The 23,388-nt window shown below is 29.0% G+C and overlaps 1 protein-coding gene and 1 long non-coding RNA gene across 3 annotated transcripts in view; one reads left to right on the forward strand and one right to left on the reverse strand.

Moving 5' to 3' along the window:
* The window catches only part of LOC107436552 (zinc finger CCCH domain-containing protein 6), a 46,138-nt gene extending 34,704 nt beyond the window's left edge, over window positions 1-11,434 (reverse strand). Inside the window, exon 1 of the mRNA XM_043042240.2 lies at window positions 11,180-11,434. Coding sequence (XP_042898174.1) covers window positions 11,180-11,259 — 80 coding nt within the window. The 5' untranslated portion in view covers window positions 11,260-11,434. The remainder of the gene's footprint in view (window positions 1-11,179) is intronic.
* Window positions 11,435-11,566: 132 nt separating this feature from the next.
* On the forward strand, window positions 11,567-21,381 carry LOC139426471 (uncharacterized). 2 transcript variants are annotated; one of them, XR_011637744.1, is made up of 4 exons: window positions 11,567-11,705; window positions 15,322-15,470; window positions 17,407-17,543; window positions 20,235-21,381. It is a non-coding gene; the product is annotated as an uncharacterized lncRNA (long non-coding RNA). The 2 variants fall into 2 exon arrangements; XR_011637743.1 differs by lacking the exon at window positions 20,235-21,381 and having other exon boundaries at window positions 17,407-19,721.
* The last annotated feature ends 2,007 nt before the right edge of the window (window positions 21,382-23,388 follow it).

A 23,388-nucleotide genomic window follows, 5' to 3' on the forward strand; every position in this document is an offset into this window, starting at 1 on the left:
GTTCAACAAACAAGTTTTTTTTCCTTTTTCTCAATATTTCTTAGTTTACTTAAAATATATTTAAAATTTTACACATTCCTATGATGACCTGGAGAAGTAATTAAAATTTACAAATATGTCTGTCTTTCTTGAGGTTATGATTATAACAACTATTTACTGATAAAAAATGAATATTAATCAAGAATATAAGCTTATAAAGTATCTCTCTGGCTTTCCCTTTACATACAAATAAAATAAACTGTGTTTTTAAGTTCCACCTTTGAAAATTTGATTTCCGGAAACTTCTGTGATCGATGATTTTTTGAAACGTTTGGACCTTCGATCTCCGGAAAATTTCGGATCACTGTTAGCGAAAAATCCGGAAATTCGGATTTTTTCCGGAGCACAATCAGCCCTGCCTTATCTTAACAATTTGTTCTTGTGGAATATAACATTTCTTTCAATTTGTTTATGTGGGATATCTATTTCATTGAGGGACGAAAAAGCTGCTAGTTCCAAGAACCGAATTCCAGTTCTAATAGAAATATCGAATTAGCGTAGGATGATTTTTCTAAGTCTAATTGGTTTTATAATTGCAAGGATACGAAGGTAAACAATAATTGCCGCACGCTCACGACTATTTACGGACTGTAATAAAACTAAAATACAATTTATTTTATTAGAACAAGTAGCTAATACCTTTTTGTAATAACATTTTTGTTCACTTTCATAATTTTATGTGAGGTATAACCTAACTGATATCTAAAGATATCATAAAAGAATTAAATATGGGTACTATATTTTATTAAATTTAAGAATTTTCTTTTGATGAAAATGTGGGGTTTAAACTGAGTTCGCAATTCTAACACCGAATATTTATATCACCTTCTACGCAAGATAAAAAGGAAAATGAGTTGTTTTGTGACCTTAAAAAAAGCTTGACCCGCTGAACTATTTTACGAACATAGGAGTTTAAGGTCAATTAAAAAAGAATAAAAGTAAAAGAAAGTGGCATTTTTTTTTCAGGTGATTACTAAAATACATAACTTGGAAATTAAGATTACAGAAGAGAAAAAAAAAATCGACGTATTATAGTATTTAGCGAGAAAAAATCTAGCCAGCAGCTAACAGAGAAAAAAAATTCATTCAAAATTTTATAAAAAAAAAACTGTCACAAAAAAGAAAAATGGTATTTTGAAAATACTTAAACATACCCTGTTCTTAATCTTGGGTATCACTCATTTATTTGAACAGCTACTCTATGCTCACTTTCCTTAAATTAGATTTAACGTTTTTTTTTTTTTTTTTTTATCCTTCCTTAATTTCGTATCGACAAACATAACAAAATTCAGCGCAAATTTCTTCGTCTAAATTATCTAGCAGTTGCATGGCTCGTGTAATTACTCGAATTTACTAATGTAGCTCTCGATTAAAAAGATTGAAGATCTCTAATCTATAAAAATTTAGTTGAATTCAAGTCACAGAAGGCAGAAACTAAAAAAAGTTTACCACGCCATCTTTGCTATTGTACTATTTTTAAACGTAAATCGATTGCACAATTAAAAAAATTACAAAAGACATGATAAAAGAATCTTCTAATTTCAAACGGAAAGTACATTTTTCTCAAATAATAGTTTAACTTAAATTTGAGCACATAAAACTTGTGAGTATAAGTCTAAATAGATTGTGATTTAAATTCCTAAATACAACGAGACTTTATAACGTCATTTAAAGCACATATTATCGCAAAACATTTCCCTCTGTCTTTCTGAAAATTTCCAAAAAGTCGTCCATTTTTGAGATTTTCATAATTTGTTCTAATTCTAATAGCTTTTAATACACTTATAAGATAAAAACTATAGAAAAGACGTTATTTTTTTCTTCTACTACAGCGATTTTATATTAGATTGAAGATAGAAATTATAAGCTCAAAAGCCGGAATCGGCTAAACTGCTTTAAATCTACACCAAGTAAAGGTTGGAAAGGGGAAAGAGAAAACAAAAATCATCAGATGCAAGTGGGTTAGGAAGCTTCTTTAAACCCCAGCGTGGAAAAAATTTAAAAAATTGAGGAGTACAAGTGATATTTTCTTAACTTTTCAATACGAAACTAATAATTTTTCTCCCTATTAAATAAATAATCCCACAAAACTGAAGAGCCAAGATATTATTTGATTAAAACCTTCATTCGCTTAAAATATCAGAATACGTAGTCAAATCTTTCAACAAAAATAAGCACCTTTTAAGTACTTTTTCAGCACTTAAAAAATATATTTTTAAGTGCTATATACATTAACAAAATAATATTCAAGGACTTTACATGCCGATGATAAAATAACTAGTTTTTGACAAAGAACTCTTTTCTTGCTTATATCAGCCATTATAAAATGAACAAGAGATTTTTCGGTTCGATATCAGAGGGTGGAAAATGAAGCCAGAAAATGAGAATATCTTGCAAATCTTGAAAATGAGAATATCTTGAAAACTGCTTTAAATCTACACCAAGTAAAGGTTGGAAAGGGGAAACAAAAATCATCAGATGCCAGTGGGTTAGGAAGCTTCTTTAAACCCCAGAGTGGAAAAAATTTAAAAAATTGAGGAATACAAGTGATATTTTCTTAACTTTTCAATACGGAACTAATAATTTTTCTCCCTATTAAATAAATAATCCCACAAAACTGAAGAGCCAAGATATTATTTGATTAAAACCTTCATTCGCTTAAAATATCAGAATACGTAGTCAAATCTTTCAACAAAAATAAGCACCTTTTAAGTACTTTTTCAGCACTTAAAAAATATATTTTTAAGTGCTATATACATTAACAAAATAATATTCAAGGACTTTACATGCCGATGATAAAATAACTAGTTTTTGACAAAGAACTCTTTTCTTGCTTATATCAGCCATTATAAAATGAACGATATCATGTTCGATATCAGAGGGTGGAAAATGAAGCCAGAAAATGAGAATATCTTGCAAATAGCACATGAGAGTGCTAGAATCTCATCGAACTCTGCTGTGAAAAGCAAGCTCTTACATAACTAGGGATCTGTCCAGACATTTTGAGAAAGGTCCGTTTTTGTAAAAATTGTGAAAAAATTACTCGTAATTTGTGAATATAAAATAAACGTTAAGGCACATTCTTTCAAACAGGGTCCGGCTTTTGTGAATTAGTGCAAATAGGGTCAGCTATTGCAAAAAACCTTTTTCAAGGAGTTTTTAAATTGTAAAGACATGCAAGATTATGCTCAAGCACTGTAAAATTATAATTAAAAAAATTAAATTTCTAAAAATAAACAGCAATTGCTGCTACTAAATTAGAGATGCAACAGACAAATATTAGATATTTAGCCTATACTGCTGAACGTAGAATATTCATTTCGGACGAATAATGGAAGAATCGTCTGCCGAAGACAAAACTTAATTCGTTTACATCCATCTTTCTTGTTTTCTGCCTTGGGAAGGGTTTATTCAATTAACAAAACAATAATGAAGACAGACAAATTTGTGAAGGGACCGATTAAAAGAAACATCATTTTGTGAAGGGTCCGTTTTTATGATAATATATTTTGTAAAGAGTCCGTTAACGGGCCCAAATTTTTTCTAAACAGACCCCTGATAATCCATGGTGAAAATCGACATTCCTTTTTCGAAAAGGGAAAAATTAAGCACTTTTTAAAAACACCCAAATTGAAAAAAAAAGCACCTTTAAGGGCTTGAAAAGAAAAAAAAAACGAAATTCGAGAATAAGCACTTTTAAGAACTTTTTAAAAACGCTATGCACTACGATTATGTAGGCTTTTACTTCCAATTTGTAATCTTTTTGAAGCGAATGTAAGTTTTAATCTAGAAAATTTCACAGTTATTTAAACTTTGACTCTACTTCATTGATTCATTTTTCAAATTAGAATCAAACTTAAATGTTATCGCTTTTGTTAAAGAGGGAAACAATCGAATGTTAAATTAAAGCTCTATTTTAAGAATTCAACCTTTTCCTCGCTATATTGCCGTGTATAAACAGGGAAAGGGACATCAACCAAGGTCCTTTGTTGCTATGGCAATTTGCAGTGTCGCACGCGATCCCGATTGTTTAGGAAAATTGTAGAGATTCACTTCCCTTATCTTACGAAGTCTATTCACGGATCCCGTCCAAGGGCCCACAGTTTATGTCCGCTCTCATTCAAGTAGTTTATATCGAAAATATAAATAGCCAGATAAGAAGAAACTTAATGCTTAGAAGAAAAAAAAAAAAAGAAGTTAAAAGCCTAACTTAAAAGAAATAGTAGGGAAAAAATCAATCAGGGTGCATAGCGAAATTTTTCAATAAAAATTAAGCACTTTCAAAGATTTTTTTAAGCGCTATGTACCATAAACAAAATGCGAAATAATTTTTAAAGACTTTACATGATCAGGGGTCTGTCCAGACATTTTGTGAAAGGTCCGGTTTTTGTAAAGTTGTGAAAAAATTACTCGTAATTTGTGAATGTAAAATAAACGTTAAGTCACATTCTTTCAACCAGGGTCCTGCTTTTTATGATTTTGTGCAAATAGGGTCCTGTTATTGCAAAAAAAACCTTTTCAAGGAGTTTTTAAATTGTAAAGACATACAAGATTATGCTCAACACTGTAAAATTATAATTAAAAAAAAAATAATAATAATAAATTTTTAAAAAAATAAACAGCAATTGCTGCTTCTAAATTAGAGATGCAACACACAAATATTTTTATTTTTTTTAACATTCATCTTTCTTTTTTTTTTCCCCTGGGAAGCGTTTATTCGATTAACAAAACAATAATGAAGATAGACAAATTTGTGAAGGGTTCGATTAAAAGAAGAATCAATTTGTGAAGGGTCCGTTTTTAAGTTAAAATATTTTGTGAAGGGTCCATTGTTATGAAAAGATATTTCGTGAAGGGTCCATTGTTATGAAAAGATATTTCGTGAAGGGTACGTTAACGGACCCCTTATGTTATGATCAAGATAAAATGACTAGTTTCTGACAAAAGAACACTTTTTTCTTGATTACATTAGTTACCATAAAAAGATAAGAGATTTTCGGTTTGATTTCAGAGGGAGGAAAATGAAGCCTGAAATTGAGAATCTCTTGCAAAATGCAGCTGAGTTGCACACGACAATGCAAAGATAGTTCTCACTGAATCCAGCTCAGTATATGCACACGCGGACCCTCAAGCATTACCAGGGGTCTGTTTAGAAGAAATTTGGGTCCGTTAACGGACCCTTCACAAAATATCTTTCCATAAAAACGGACCCTTCACAAAACATTTTAACTTAAAAACGGACCCCTCACAAAATTTTTCTTTTTATCCGACCCTTCACAAATTTGTTTATCTTCATTATTGTTTTGTTAATCAAATAAACCCTTTCCAGGAAGGGGGGGGGGGAAGAAAGACAGATGTAAACGAAATAAATTTTGTCTTCGGCAGACGCTTCTTCCTTTATTCGTCCGAAATTAATATTCTGCGTTCGCTATGTAGGTTAAATACCAAATATTTATATGTTGCATCGCTAATTTAGTAGCTGCAATTGATGTTTATTTTTAAAATTTAATTTTTTAAATTATAATTTTACAGTGTTAAGCATAATCTTGTATGTCTTTACAATTTAAAAACTCCATAAAAATTTTTTTTTGCAATAATATTTGCACAAATTCTCAAAAGCGGACCGTGGTTGAAAGAATGTGACTTAACGTTTATTCCATATTCACAAATTACGAGTAATTTTTTCACAATTTTACAAAAACGGACCTTTCACAAAATGTCTGGACATACCCCTGATTACATCAAACATGTAAAATGATTGGTGCTTTCATACGATGCGGAACGATGGCACGCCGAAATGGTGTTTGAATGATTTTGAAAAGGTTGAATAGAACAATCTGAAAACCACGCTTTTGCATAATACGCGTCGAAAATCGACATGATAAAGAATAAAAAATTTCATTTTTCGAAAAGGGAAAATGAAGCACTTTTTAAAAAATACCTAATAAAAAAAGCACCGAAAATAAGCACTTTCTAAAAACGCTATGAACCCTGTCTATACCAATCAGAGTGCGTAACACATGTCCACCCCCCTCTAAAAATATAACAATGAAGTCACATACGACCCCTTTTCAACAGGAAAAAGACAGTATTATAAATTACATAAGCATATGCATTTTATTTTAAAATGGGGTTTAGATCGTAACAATCGTTTAAAGGCAACGAATCTAGAAATTTTTTTAAAATTATTATATAAAGTTAAATTTTAGTCTTGCACAAAATGCAAACAATGAAATATATTTAATTGAAATTAATTTTCATCAGTTAAAATTTTCACGAAATTTACGACCTAAAAAATAAAAGATATTAGAAAATGATAACGATATCAAAACAAGAAAGAGATTAAAAAATTAATTATATATTTTCTACTCCAAATTTTAAAAATGAATTAAACGTTTTTTTTGTTTGTATGCCAAGTTTCGTTTTTATTTAAATTTAGTTAAAAAATTAAGATTATTTTAGTGAAACTCAAATCAAAACACAAGGGGGTGTTACTATTTTCTTACTTAAGCAAGAGATGAGTTTACGTGTGCAATAAAAAAATGAATAGAAGCGACAAAAAATATAAAATTGAAGTTTTAATTTACTTGGGATCTTCGTATAAGTTGCGAAATAATAATTATTATTTTTTTAAGTAATTTTAAGTATTATGAAATTCTATTTCAGCGTTCAAAGGGAAAGAAAATAGTTGTTTTTCGGTAATCGATCGTAAAGAACTTACGTTATTTTTTCAGTTACACAGCGGTTTAGATGATTTGCTTATTTTTGCTGACAAAGAAGGGGGGGGGGTTACAAAAATAATAAAAACTGTTCTGAAAGAAAGATATTCAAAATGGCAACGATAACCACGTGCGCGCCATCCGCTGTAAGGCATTTATAAGTAATCCGTTGTGTGACATTTAATTTCATTTCATCTGTAGTTGTCTTTTCTTCATAACAATAAAAAATAATTTTTGCGCTTGCAATTTATTTCGTATTGCGATTTTGAAGAAAATTTCTTTGTGTCATATAGTAAATAACATTCTAAAAGCTTCTTAAAAATAAAACATTCAATAAAAGGTACAAAAATCGTTTTTAGCAAATCGGAGAAATTTAGCAGGAAAATAAAATCTTTCTGCCTTTCTAACTATTATTATTTTTTTACCTCGATGCACTTCTATGCCTTAGTACTCCGGATGGAACTCACTGGGCAAATGAATACTGATAAGTTCCCTTAACCCTTAGTACTCCGGATGGAACTCACTGGGCAAATGAATACTGATAAGTTCCCTTAACTTTATAACGCATTCAGTACTTCCTTTTTCATAAAAATAGTCTTAACAGAAAAAAAAAGGTTGTTTTGTTGATAAACAAATAAATAAAAATAGCTTGCGTTTTTGAATTTTTTTTTAAAGGGGAAACTATTTAACTATAATTTCCCAAATCAGATCACTAAGACCTCCCTTTCAGAAAGCTAAAATCTTAAGTTGTCGCGATTTCATCTGAACAAACATGAACGATAAAAGGCTTGCGCCTAAAACGGTTAAGCAGGACAAAAACAAGATCTTAAATTTTTGATCATCTTCGCCAGTCATTAATCGAAAAGAATTCTAATCAAAAGCAAAACCAATTGTTTAGTTCAAAATACAAATTATATATAAAATATCAACATTTTGTATAACACCTTTGGGGCCTTTTTTAAAAAAAAAAAAATGAACAAGTCTGAATATGACATTATTGAAATACGAGTCATCCTTTCACATAATTCTTAATAATTTAACGAAATTATAATTAAATATTTTAAGTTTAAATGTAACTAAAGAAATAAATCTGCAAGAAAAAAGAATACAAAACAGAAACGCATTATTTATGATTGAGTAACTACTAGATCAATTTTTAACCCAAGATTTTAACATTTTTTTTTGTTCTTTTAAACTCCCAGTGGTAATGGCTGACTTTTGAAGTTACGTTAAAAGTCAATTTTTTATATTGAGTTAAATACAGAAATCAAACGGTGCAACAAACTTAGTCGTGCGGTAAAACAAAACGATGAACGTACAAGTTATTAAGTCACGGAGCAGTGAACCCGTCCCCACCCCACATCAAAACGTACGCAATCTAAAAAAAATGAGAAAACCAAGCTAATTATTAAAACGTTAAAAATATTTTAAAAAAAAAAACTATTAAACCAAATTAAAACTGAGTTAAAAAATTAATAATTTCAGAACCGTTAGATTCGCATTTCAACTTAAATATTATTTTTCTGCATTATACCCCAACTTTAAATTTCGGTAAAACTTATGCAATAAATGAAGATTTTTGGAGTCATCGAAGTAATGGCATTTTTTTTTAGTAAAAAAAAAATTATGATGATAATAAACTTACCCGAGGTTTAATACTCAATTAGTTATCCTAAAATTCACTAAGTTTTGAATAATTCATCTTGTAACTTACTTTTTGAACATGTAAGTATTAGATCGCCTTTACAGGGATAAAAGGAAGTCTACTACTTCCCTGACAATGCACGTAGAAAATTCATTACAAGAACGTAATTTCCTCATTCCTTACACTTAAGTATTTTTTATTTTAATAATGGACATGCGTTTTATTGAATCCAGTTACTTCGAAGGTTGTAAAGTGGGGATTCTTAAAGCTTTTTCAAAGTTATTATTATGCTTTGAAAAAGTTAAAAGAATACATATGGGAACCTTAGAATTAGCTAAATAGATTTAATATTGCTTCCAGTAATAAAATAAAGCATAACATAAACTAATTTGCTATTCAATAAAAAATTAACATGCTGTAAGTAAGTAGAATTTATTTTTTGTAACAGTATGCAACCTTCCCGCTTTTTTAATTCTTACATAATGGAGGTTGAATTAAATCTGATAGTTCACCAATATTCATACTATCAATAAAAAACCGTCAAAATCCTTTCTAACCTAGTCGCATAAATTACAAAGTATGATTATCTTAGAAATTTGAACTTAAGGTTGACATTTTTTTTTTTAGATGGAACTTTTTTCCATACCAAATACACTGCAATAGTTAGTACCTAAAATTGAATTAATAATTTATGAAATTTTTTTGTCTTTAAAAAAAGTAAAACGGCCTATTAAAGCATGTGATAGAAATAGAAAATTCGAACAATTAAAAAAAAAAAAAAAACGACACCATTTACTTTGTTTCTTAGCGAAACGCATTTTAAAAAAAATAATAAGTATTCACCATTTAAAAAAAAAAAAAACGGTACTACTTTTTTCTTAAAAATCATTTTCAATTACAGTAAAAGTACAAATTATTATAGCCTAAAAACAAAAAAATTTCAAAAAAGGAAACGATAAAAAAAAAGATATCATGCAGGGGGGGGGGATACGGTTGTGCAGATATTCATCACCCAAAATTAAAAAAAATAAATAAATAAAATAAACAAAGCAAAAGTTTGGAAACATTTCACCGAAACAGATAAACATGTATTAATCGTTGAGTGAGGGGGGAGGAAGAGGAAGAACTGATAGGAGAAAGCAGACTGAAAAAAAAACTCAGGGTTTCATAGATATTGCGAAATGATTCCATTAAAAAATTCATGGAATATAATTTCGCAATATTTATTTAAGTTAACCTCGGTAATTTCTGATAAAGAGTAAAAATAATAATAATGCAAACAAAAAATAATTTACTCGCTAAGACTAAATACATAAAATAAATGAAAACAATTAGGAAAAAAATTCAAAAAAGGAAATGGAGAGGATAGAGGAGAAATTCAACGTATCTTTATTTTTATTTTATTTTGAGCTTTGCTAAAGGGATGCTATAAAAATTGAATCGTCTATTGAATCCTAAACAGGGAAGGTGGGGAGAGCGTTATTTAACAGCTGTGAAATCAGGTTTTCTTTTTTTTTTCTTCTTTTTTCCGGACTCCCTCTACACACTTGATAAGAATACGGACTTAACTTGCGCAATTTAATGGTTATAAAAAAAAAAGAAAACATTGGCAATAAAGACAAAATAAATAAAAATTTAAATTGTAACAAAATCAACTGGTTGAAACAAACAATCATTTTAAAAAAAAAATTTCTTATAATTTACAACAATTAAAAAATTCAATTAAGAAAATGAACTAATCGAATAAATTTCATAAGAGTATAAAAAATTTAACAAATCAATTAACAACGAATTTAAGAATGAATACTAAAATAAATCGGTTTAACAGTAAAAAATATTACATAATCTAGTACAGATTTTTTTTAAAAAAAGATTTTATCCTTACACCTACCCTACACCAATTCTAAGACAAAGACAGGAAGGAGGGAGAGGGGGGGAAGGCACTCACTGACTTGGGTCCAATGCGAAATTTTGAAATCTCTACCAAATTTTGAATATAATCTAAAATAATTTTTTTTTTCAAATGAAAACACAGAATCAACTTTTAAAAAAAAATTATGTTAAGATTAAATAAAATTTTTTAACACTCCGCCTGAAAATTCATCGACGGGGTTCACACAAGTACGCCGAGGGGATCAATATAACGACATATGCCAAAATCACTAATAAGTAAGAAGTTTGAGAAAAACATACAATAAGCAATTATAATTTAATACACTTAAATAATAAATAAAAATTTTACTAAAAATTATCGAAAATAATACAAGAAAAAAAAAACAAGATTAGTTTTAAATATAATTCGACAATAATTGTCTTAATAAATAATAATCTTAACTTTGCAAAATCATTTTTGTACTTACTCTTGCGACTATAATTAACTTAAGTCGCGTTCAATTTAGAATCCTTCTTCACAATGGCTGACGTAATAATAAATCAGTCGGCCATATTGGCATTTTTTTTTTTTTTTACCTGGCTAAGATCTTATCATTATTCTTTATAAACGAACTAATTATTATAAACCTCTAAGAGTATTTTAGGATTAATGTTAATTATTTGATGTTATTACTTTATGACAAACTTTACCTTCTGCATCACATGCATTTAATTATAAAATTAATATCTGGTAAATTTAAAATTATCTAACCTCACTGGAAAAAGCGAACAGCTTATTCCGTTAATTTTGGAGTTGTTAATAATTTTTGAGCCCTCCCGAAATGAAAATATTACCAAGGTGGAAATATGGATAAAACTGTTGGGATTTTGTTTGATACTCGACCTTTTTGTATCTCCGTCAAGCTTTGTGTCTTTGTTAGGATCCCCTACCAAGGGTGGGGAAACCTCACTCTGTAACGCCATTCCCCTCGTACTAGTGTAGTAAGAAAACTAACTATTATGATTAAATATAAAATCTTAAAACCATGCCACATAGATCCAATTTCTTCTTACACAATTTCAGATTTCACAAGCAATATACTTATGCGTCTCTCTCCTGCAATGGCGGTCCATCGAATAATGCTGGTGACGTCATATCAGTGATTTGGCGTATCTACGATTTGTAACCTAGAAATCTGATTGGTTGCTTTTAAATTTCACATTTTATTAAAAGTTAAATATAAGTTAAAGCTTACTAATTATTACTTTAAAAATCATTATTTTTATTTAAAAAAATTAAAATTTAAATTATTCTATCCTAAACTTTGTTTTTTAGAATTTAATTTTTGCAATTTTAAAAAGGTCAACAAGAAAACAAGATGGCGGAAAAGTTTCGTTAATTCCGGGATTTCTCAACCAGAAAGGCATAGGTATGTGAAATTTTTTTTGTTGACCTAGTTAGGCAATTTTATGTGCAATAATTTTTAACATTTCACTGAACATCAAAATTAATCAATTATATTTTCTATTAATGTTGCTATTTTCAATTATTTGTATCTATATTTATATAGATTTGAAAGTGTAAATCACAAACGCTATTCTAAAAGTTTTGTATTGAATGAAAAAATCTATAAATATATAAAAATTTTAATACATATCTGAATGTTTTTAATATCGGCTATATACGAATTACGGTAATATTAATCATGAAATCTGTTAAATGTTTGTGACTGAACATATCAATTTAATTAATAAATGTGCCATAATTTGTCTATTTGGAACAAAATTCAGGGGGGGGGACCGAATCGAATTATAATTAAGGAATATTTCATGATCATATAAATACAAAATATGTGATTTTGTTCTTTTCTAGTTATTTTTCATGAGACAAATACAGTTCTGCTCGTTTAATTAATTTTCAACATGTAAAAGATTCAGAAACAGCTGTTTCAGATAGCCAATAAAAAAAAATTTTCTCATCCTGATACTCCTCGATCTTTCCTATTTTTTTAAATATATATATAGTATTTAAGTCATTTAAACGCGTATGAAAGTTATAAGTCTTCTAAATGTTACACATTTGTAAAAACAAATTGCCCAATTCTTTTTACATAATTTATAGATATGATGTATTGTATGACTCGACGCATTTCTTTTAGTTTTCTTTTATAAGCTGAATATAAATTACAGTCATTTATCGATGCATATTATGTGCGTCGAAAATAGATACATAGAAAAAGCTACGAAAGTAATTGATTTAATTAAATGATTATTATATTAAGCCAAATATATAGAAATTCTATTTGTCAGTTTTTAAGTGAAAGTAGCCAATGTTTCTACAAAATGATCTGTTTACTACTACATATAATAATTACATTTTCTGGCTCCTGTTGTCAATTTTATGTTTCATAAATATAAATGCAAATCACACTGACTGACTTCTTCTCATATCCTCCAACTACTGCAAAATTTTCGTAGTTTCTGAAAATATTTTGTCCTCCACAACATTGAAATAATTTAAAAAAGCAAGTAGTCATTTTTTGGGACTGATTAAAAATTCTGTTTTAAAACTTTTTTGGCTTCGAATTTTTGATTGGTGATATTGAAAACTTTTTGAGTTACTATTGGAAAATATTTTTCATCAAACAACCAAAGTGTTTGAAGATTTCTAACCATTTTAATGCAATTTTTCGCAGATTAGTGTTCTTGTAAACACCTACAGTTTATCCTGATTTATGGCATTTAAATTTTTTTTAAACTTAAATCTTTATAGAAAAAATTTAATTTATTGAAGAAAATTTATATTAAAAAATCTTATCACAGTACCTGTATGTATATAATTAATATGTAATAATAATGTTGTTGCTAATCTCGGAATCATCTAGCAGCGCTAGACGATTTGGATTCATGTGTCTTCAAAGCCCATGAATTCGAACACCTCCAAAAAGTCCATAAAAAGACTGGAATTTTGCAGGACCTCATCTTTACCGAACCCCAAGCAAATCAGAATATACGCAGGGAAGGCCGTGTCTGTCGAGCACCAATGACATTCAGGATAAGTTTTTTGGCCCCGGTTGAAAGTAAGGGATCTAGTGTGGCCACTCAAGAAGCGTGAAAAAACAGTTTGATGGGCTCTCGGTCTAAGATTGAAAGATTCTCCTGGTTTTTTTGCAAAATAACAAGAGTGGTTGGGAGGAGTTCTTATGGTCTTGTTAAATTTCATTTTACATAATAATGAAATTTAACAAGACCATAAGAACTCCTCCCAACCACTGAAAGTAAGGGATCTAGTGTGGCCACTCAAGAAGCGTGAAAAAACAGTTTGATGGGCTCTCGGTCTAAGATTGAAAGATTCTCCCGTTTTTTTTTGCAAAATAACAAGAGTGGTTGGGAGGAGTTCTTATGGTCTTGTTAAATTTCATTTTTGTAGGGAAGAAATTTCACTAAAGGTAAGCTTCCCACAATGATCAGTGTCTTCTTCGGCAGCGGATTCGACCTTGGAAGTCTGCCCTCTCATTCCCATCAACCCCAACATGTGAGGAATCCACTGAAATTGTATAGAATGGTTGGATGAAAACCTGTCAATTAGGTCTAAAATATCAAGGCTGGTCTGATCTTCGACAATATCCCAATTAGAGATATGCTGGATTGAGGGACGACTATCAGTCAATATCCAAATATTTTGAAAAGTATCTGCCTGAGCAGCAAATTGCAAGCCTTTTCTGATAGCAATAAACTCAGACCTAAAAACCGAACTGTTGTTGGGATTATTGATCTTGTATTCAAAAGCACCCGTAGGGAATATACCCTCCACTACCGGAAATTCCTCCCTCTCCTCTGCTACTATCAGTGAATATTTTTAGGGCAGCACGGGGAATATTCTGGATAGTCTCTTTGGCCAGGCCTCTGACGAGGTCTGGGAGCTCAGAATTTTTCGTCACACTAGTTCCGAGAGTTCCTTGTGAAAGTACGAGTCCGCCACTAAGTTTGCTCAGAGAATTAATAATATTAGATACCTATTACTGTAATTTCACAATTGAGCATCAATGGGATTTATTTCTACATTGGTATCTGTTCCTGGCAACTACAATTGCCAGGACACTGAAAGATTTTTTATGAAATGAAAAAATAAATTATTTAGTGGCTTTCCTTGGGTTCACCTTTAAAATTTGCTCCTTGATGCCAATATGCCTGATTGGTGCCAAAACTTGGTGACTAATTCTGTTAGGTGCTGATACAGAAATTAATATTTTTTCTTCTTCGCAATCTTTCATAATGAAGTATCTAATGCCAGCAATACAAATTCTGCATACCATTTATTGTGGCATCTTCCTAAATGGGAAAAACCTAGATACTCTACTAACTAGATAACTATTTTAGTTTGAGGAGAACTCCTCCAGACTAAAAGTCTGGGACTGTCTATGGTAGTAAGTGAGAGCACATTTCTAATGGGGGTGTAATGGAAGAATGAAGGTGTCGATTGGTTTACTCATGCCAAGATTAAGACAAAACTATTCACCCTACACCTCTATTCGAAGTGACTTTTCCTTGTAACCACAGTACCTGCTACGATGTCCTCTAACCATAGTACCCGCCACGATGTCTGGAGGAGTTCTGATAGCTGCACTATATCTAACTTTGAGTTGCAAATACTGAGATGTAAAATATTTGTAATTATTAGTAAGTCATATGTATCAAATTAATTTAGGAAATATCATTCAATCACATTTAATGGTTGGTTGGTGTCGTATCCTGTTGGTTCGCGGGAGGTATTTTATTTCCCTCCTACCACCCAAAGGTATTAGCCGATGGAGGCATTCCCCGATCCGCCACCTGGGAACGCGCTCTCTAGGGGTTACAGGCTCCCCCGAGAGATCACATTTAATATTCCTCATAATAAATCAGTGGAAGCTAATAATAAATAATTTTATAATAATACCATTTTACGATTGTGTTTGTTTTTTCCTCCAAAAAATTGAAATAGAAATGAAAATGATTTAATATGTGTCTATTAAACAAAGACTAATCTTGATTTTTCTTTTTAAGGTTTTACTCGATGGAAAGGTTGTTCTTTGATTGCATTTTCAATGTCTGAACCTGCAGATTGTACTTTATTTTTTGAGTTCTATGCATTAGCTTTACTGTCCACTTTTTGAAAATCAGCTCTAAATTTGAAAATGAATTAGGATTTACTGGTAATATATTTTTTTGGTTATTTAAAATATTTCTTTTGGAAAAAACTACTGTAATACAAATTGAGAACTTGACAATTAAAAAAAGTTTCCATTATGTGATTGTTTTATTTTGCATCAAAACAGTTTAAGTTTTGTTAGTAATAGTGTACAAGAGCAACAATCAATGAAATAGATGACATGTAAGATATTGTATAGTTTGTCTAAAGTAAGAACTCCTCTTGTCATTTATCTGGACCAGTGATGGTGACTATGCTAATGAGGTATAACTATTTTAAGTATATATTAAGTATATATAACTATATTAAGTAGGTTCATTGTTTGGGACAGGTTTTGGCTCGGGTCGTTGAGAGATAGGGGGTCTTTTGCATTAGTCTATTGTGTTAGTCCTAGAGTGAAGAGAAGCTACCCTCCCTGTAATGCACTATTCTTGTTTCCTTCGCAGCAGGCAGCCTCAGATTTTGTGGTGGGGAGAGTTCTTACTATAGACAAACTATACCTTATTTGATTTTGTGTGTTACCACTTAAATAGATGGAATGTGTACAAGAGCTAAGTAACTTGAATCATATCCTAAAGAGAACTAATGTAAGGGTCCTTATTATCATTGTTTCTTCATTTCTATTAGTTTCATCATTTTGATAATTTGTGAAAAATTGTGAAAATTTCAAAAATTTGTGAACCAAATATTGTTAATTAATCACTGAATAAATATAAGTATACATGTTTTTCTTGTTCTACAGCCTTGTGGATTGTGTGACCATAGAACCAATTTATCAGTTAGATATAAATCAAAGAGTAATTTAGATGTAAAAAAAAGATATTGAAATTCAATTATTATGAATTTCTCTTTCTAAAACAAGCTTTTTTTTTTCTTCATAATTTAAATAAACTTAAAATTTTACTCCTGTGTTGGTAAAATTTTACTTCTGTGTGAAGAGCTTTAAAAGAATCAAATAAAAAACTACTATCGAGGGTAAATTCAAGATTTTTTGCCACGGTTCTGTTTTTCGAATTTTGTGAAAAATAAAAAATAATTTAGTTTTTGTGAAAAACATTAAAGAATTTTTTGAAAATAATTCTTATATTTCTAGTGAAATCAGAAAAAAAAACTTAAAAGGATTATAATTCTAATTAAAAACAGTTTTTTCGTATTTAGTTAAATTTTCAAGCTCTAAATAATTACTGCTATAAGCTATTGTAGAAAATCTAAGAATTAACATTTCATATTTTGGTAAAAAAAATTCTATCTCAAATTTTTTTAAGTAAATTGAAATGTTGCACACTAATATTTATATGCTACATATGTTTTACATCTGACATTTTCCTTCCAGAGTTATAAAGATTTTTGTTAATTTGCGTTTTCATTTTAATTTCAAAAAATTTATGATTAGAAGCTTAAAGAAAGATGGTTGCAATTTAATGTAATAAGGTAAAGCCTCTGGAGCAATGTTATTAATTTTATAATGTGGTTGTGCAGTGCTCAAAATAAAAAACAGACCACTATGAATAACATTTGATTTAATATCGGCTCTTCAAATTCTAGGACTCAATCTTAATTGTTCGACTTCAAATATGCTAATTATTTCAGCAGACGATATTTTAAGTTACAAAATCAGGCATAAAAACGTACTTTATCTAAGTAGGCATGCCTTATTTTTCCCAGGCCGATTCAAATTTATGACTCCCAAAATATATTTTGGGAGTCATAAATTTGAATTCTAGCCATCATTAGATCAAAAACTATTCAGGGTACTCTGTTTTTCATTTGAAATATCCCATCAATATCCATTGCGATATTAGGCAAAAATTTTTACTATTTTCCTATCTGATAATTATATTATTACTATTAATTTAAATCAACTTTTTGTTGTGAATTTTCAATTTGTTTCAAATTATTTTGAATTATGATTTATACTTATGAATGTCTGTGTTCAATAGGAATTTTCCATGGAAACGGCATGTTTTTTATTACGAAGTCCTCGACTCAAAATTTTGTATGTGTTCCATTCTTAAAGATGCTCAGCATTGAGGAAGGTAATGTCTGGAGTTTTACTGTCTCATCATCTGCTTTGAAAGTATATCTGCTTAATATAAATCTTTTAATTTAGACATTCACAACCTTTTTTATGTGAGGGCAATAGAAAAAAAAAGTCAGTGAGCTGTAATAAAATTAGTTTTTATATCAATTAATGATAAAACCTTTATTCTGTAGTATACTAAAAACAGCATCAAAAGTATGAATTTGTTTTGAAAATTAAAAGAGGAGGTATATCATTTAGATAAAAACTATGAAATTAAAAATATTTGAAATTATGCTTACTTTAAGTTATAGTAGGTTTTTTAATCACACTGTAGAAAAAAATTAATTCTATTTTTTCAGGGTTGTCACTCTATAGGGAAAACTTGGAAAATACTGGGAATTTAAAAATCAACTAAAATAACAGGGTAAAGGTTGAGACTTTTTAGTTATTCTTTAGACACCGGGAAAATACAGGGAATTTTTCTTATTTTCATCTTTTAGAAAATGGTAGCCACTGAAAGTGCGATTTATGGGATATTTAAGGATGATATTTCTGCTATATTAAACTAGTTCATTTACTATAGCATTATTTGTTGTAAGCATTTTCAACTGTTCCTTTTTTCTTCAAGTTTTCTTAGCAATTATAACTAGATTAATTAGACTAATACAGCTCATGCAAGAGAACAGTGATTGTGTTTTTCCTATTAATATCTTGTGTATGTCCAGGGAAAACACGATGAATTTTTTTTCCAGATTTCAGTGGCAGCCCTGTGTAAATTTAAATTTTTTAATAAATCTTTGAATCACATTTGTTTTGAACAAGTGGCAAAAAGAAAATTTCATTTAAAAAATTTCAAACTGTTGTAAAATTAAAATTTTTTGAGGCCTTTAGTTACTATCCTTCCATTTTGAAATTATTATTTGTTTTATTGATGTTTTTCCCAAGCTTATTAAAATTTAGTTTGAAAGATGTTCCTATAAAATTTTTATGTTTATAAAATTAGTTTTTTTGGTTGTCATTTTGTATTAAATACTGAGTTATTCATTTCTTGTGAATACTCACAATTTTATATGATAAAATTTTTAAATACATGATATAATTTTTGAAATTTCAATGAAAATAATTGTGTTATTCAATGGTTTATTAAATAATATAGTTTGCTGTGCATTATTTTATTTACATATTTGATTTTGTTTCAACATTTTCAGAGATTATAACCTTTCATTGAAGTCAAGCCATTTTTCATAAGAAACAGATTCAAATTTTCACAAAATGCAGAAATTTTAGATTTATGGGTTCCTTGAAAAATGTCACTTATCATGTTTTTCTATAAATGTCATGTTCAGTTTTTGCCAATACTTCAATAGGCTTATAAATGTTATTACTGAAACTTTTGAATTAATTCAAATTTGAAATTAAAAATGTTTGAATCTGATAAGTTACAGTGGTATAATCGAAGTGATAACTTAGCATTAACTTTTACTCATTTTTGTTATCATTTAAGGTATATATGCTTGCAGATAATTGAAAGAAAACAATTTTGTGACCCTTTATGCATGTTGGATATGGTTCATACTTTTCTAATGTTATATATCCAGTATTTGAATTTATATTAAGTATACATTTTCTTATGGTTTTTTTTAAATATAGTTGTAAGATTTATTGAAATTGTAATTTGTATATGATTACATAATGAATCTGTGTATTCTATTTTTTGACTGAATTATTTACTGAACTATTTTTAACTTGTTTTATAATTTATTGTTTTTACAGATCCTTTTCTCGGATATATTATAAAACTGAAATTAGAAATAGTTTATTCCCTAGCGACAATTTTACCTTGGCCCTAGTTGGGCTCAATATGGGCCCTGTAAGAACGGATCCTTTCGGGGGGTAAGAACGGGTCCTCAATATGGGTCCTTTCTTTCTCTCAGTGGCACGGCAGCCCATAGAGGGCCAAGGCCTACTGTGCCCATCTCAGTTTAATAACTTGTACCATGGTACCAATATTGGGATGTCTAGGTTTTTTAACATTGGTCCTAGAATGGCCTATATAGAGTCTACATTGGCCAATATAGAACCTTATTGGGTATATAATGGATATAAAATATAGGGTGAATCCTTCAATTCTATAAAAACCCGATATTGGTTGCAAAGTGGATTTTTCACTTCTGAATTTTTCTGTTTTCTTGTTATAAAATATAATAATAATAATAAACCTTTTCATTTATATTTTGCTTTCCATTTTTTTCTTTTTCACAAATGAAGAATTCCATTTTATGATGAAATTTTACTTCTATAATAATTTTGAATTAATAGCAATACAATAAATAGAATGTGATTGTGATAATATTAAAGACCCGAGTACCCAATGCTTTTGTTACTATCTAAATATTAATTTTTCAATAAAGAATTGTTCATTAGCAAACTAGTACAATCGAAAAGGTATTGATAGAGCAGTGATATGTTAGTAAAAAACAAAAAGATTTCCCTCAAATTTTGATTAGGACACTCCTTCAAAATTATAATAACTTTAAGCTTGACAAAGTTTTAACAGTTATAATTTCTAATCGAAACTTTTTGTAAAGAATGCTAAGCCAGGTATTCCAATTACTTTGCAAGAAATAGTGAATTAAGTAGCAAAAATTACTTCATTATATTTATTTGAATTATTTATTTTTTTCTATTATGAAGATCTTAAATTTAATTCTTTATTTTTTTATACCTATATATGTTTTCTTTTAGATTTTTATGTTGAGTTGACAATTTTGAAATCAAGAAGTCTTTCTTGGATTTTTTATCTAGGTAAATAATTTTTCTGTTCATCAATTTATTAAAATACTAATGAACTAATGACTTCAGCTTTATTTTAATTCTTTTACTCTTATAATATTAATAATTGTTATTTGAATGAATTTTAAAAAATAATTAAAAGACAGTTGTAATATCTAAAAGTGATGTAAAAACTTAAAATATGCTTGCCACTCTCTTTGTCACTGTTTATGAGGTCCAGGATAATACCAGCACTAATTAATAACATATTTTATTCAGCAAAACAACATCAACAATGGTATACAATTAACAAGCAGACAAACGTAACATCTTACATCCAGATCTCGTACATAAAACCAACTAATATAGAAGTATTTGGAGGAGGTTATCTATTGGATGCGCACATGCGCTAACATTAAAGTTTCAGTTCGTATTTCTAAAAGTTTCACTTCGGATTTTAACTTACCGCACTCTTACGATAAGAAAATATATGAAATTCTCAGGGATTTTAAAAACACCATTTGGAATTCTTACATCTGTAATTATAAAATTTATCATGTCTTATAAGAACTTATCCAATGGTACAACAATATTAAAAAAAAAAATTTCTACTTATAAATATCTGTTTTGAATGAATTTTTGTGCATAAAGTTTGAAGTTATTTATATTTATTTTCATTCATACGTATTGACTGTTTACAACAAAACCACTTATTTACAGAAAGTTTAAAATCGTTCTTTTTTTCTTTTGGTTCTCCAACTATATTCTCATTGTTAAAACTCAATTCGAATTCAAAAGGCTTAATAAAAATGATATACATCTGCCATTGGCGGTAAAACATAATTATACTCTTTCCCTCCTTTTTTATCCCCCTTCAAAAAATTGAAAACATATATTAATTTATAGGCAAATTTCATTAAGCATGCTGGTTAAAGCTGTGAAAGTCTATTAAACTTACCATATTTTATTTGGACAATCTAGGTTGATTGGAATAGTAGCCATTCTGTAAAATAATCTTAATGAAAAGAGATGTCAATTGCCTTTTTGTGCCATTTTTTATTGTAAGCCTTTTAGAGCTTGGACAATGTTTTAACAAATTAGGAAAGGTTTTAGTTATTAATTTTCTAATACTTTATAACATCTTTTCCTGGAAGTACAGCAGTTAGCATCTCAGAGTGTTAGCATCTCAAAAAAAAAGTGCTGAATTTACAATTATCACCTTATCTTAATTTTAATTTCTGTGTAAGTTCTGATCAATTTATCCAATTTTCTATGTTAATCGTTCAGAATTACATTTAAATTTTTTTCCTTTTAATATCTCTTTAAACATTTAATAATTTTTTAAAAGCAAATACATTATTATGGAAACATTTTTGTATCCTGAAAATTCTAAAGTTGCAAAAAATTATATTAAGTTTTGTGATTGATCTTTAGATCACAATATTCACATCTTTAAAATCAAGGTATACAAACACTGGTTAAGTACTTGCTGTATTTCCGAAATGTGATAAATAGTATAATGTTTTTTCTTTATATGAAAACACTTAAATTTTATAGTCCCCATAATGTAATTCTAATTAATCAAGAATTTATTTTAATTTAAAATGACTTATTCAATTTTAACAAATTGAGATTTCGAAACCCTGTGGATATTTGTCATTATTTATTCACAAAAATGGAAATACAAACTAGTTTTCTCTTCACACTTGCAGCAAACTCTTCTTCATTTATGTCCCTTTTTCTGCTTTTTGAAAATGTGCTTTAAAATTTATTATCTTAGAATGATTTGTATGTACTCTTTCGTAAGTAAAAATAGACTGCCTTTTCGGACAATGACATCTTAAATTTTTACTGTCCTTCATCCTAATGGATGTTGTTTCTCATAAATCAATTCTAGATGTAAAATAAGCATCTGATAGTACCAAAAAAAGTATTATATTTTTCTCCTATTTTGGATTTAGTGGAGCTGATTGTGTTAAAACACTATAATGCACTCGTAAAACATCGTGTCTCACTATATATTGTTTATTCTTTAAATAGAGAATAAAAATTGAAAACACATAAAATTTTCTGTATTTTGCATCTAATTTCTTACGCAGTTATGTAGTAAATCTTCTGCATTTTTAAAAAATGGTGATAGAGAAGTATGCAATGGCAATGTGTGTCAATTTTGAAATAATTCATATCTTTATATCCCAAAATTAGAATGTGAAATTTTTAAAGATTTATTATCTAATTCTGATGCACTAAAATATAACTATATTAATACTTGTCATGTTAACATTTGTCTCCTAAAAATTCGATTAAAGCACAATGTTTCAATGTTTTATTTGAGTAATGTTTTTCTTATTTTTCTCTCGTAGGATACTGTGATGTCAAAAGGAATTTTCTTTACTGATTTAAATCCCAGTAACTATGCTTTACAGCAGGGTGTTTCGCACTTGCTCTGCATTAAGCCTAGTTTCTAGGATACACCTTTCCCATTTTCTTTTGCTGCTTTTCAATTGACTAGGTTACTCCATAGGCAAGTTATTTTATTTCTTTTTATTTACAATACATTTATTTATAAAGTTCATTTAATTGTATAATGCTCAACGCTTTTCTTTTTATATTTGGTTTATGCATAAAGAAACTCTTTTTAAATGCTTTATTATTGTTCTATCTATTAATACTTATCTTTTAGAAAATAAAAATTTTTTCTATTGTTATCAGATGGTGTTTAACCATTGCTAACAGACCTACCAACTCTCAGACTTTAGTATCCAATCTCAGGTGCTCATATCAACTATATATTTTCTCATGCTTTTTTTCATGATAACTGTAATGTATGAATCAGTGGACCCAAGGCACACTTTTACAGCCTCCAGCTCAGCAATTTTGTAGTTCAAATCAGTTTGGATTATTTTTAGTTCCTTTTTAGAACCTTTAAAAAAAATGTATTTTTAAATGTAAAATCTGATTTTTAAAAAAAAGTATGACACTGCTTTTAACATGTTTACAGATAATTACTGAGAGTAATACAGTGGGTGATCGGTTAACGAACACTTTCACTAAAAGTTTTTGTGTTCGTTCACAAGAAAGATTTTTTTTTTGTTCGGACAACGAACACATATTCGGATAATGAACA

The sequence above is a fragment of the Parasteatoda tepidariorum genome, chromosome 9, assembly GCF_043381705.1.
Source record: "Parasteatoda tepidariorum isolate YZ-2023 chromosome 9, CAS_Ptep_4.0, whole genome shotgun sequence".
In the NCBI taxonomy this organism is placed as follows: domain Eukaryota; kingdom Metazoa; phylum Arthropoda; class Arachnida; order Araneae; family Theridiidae; genus Parasteatoda; species Parasteatoda tepidariorum.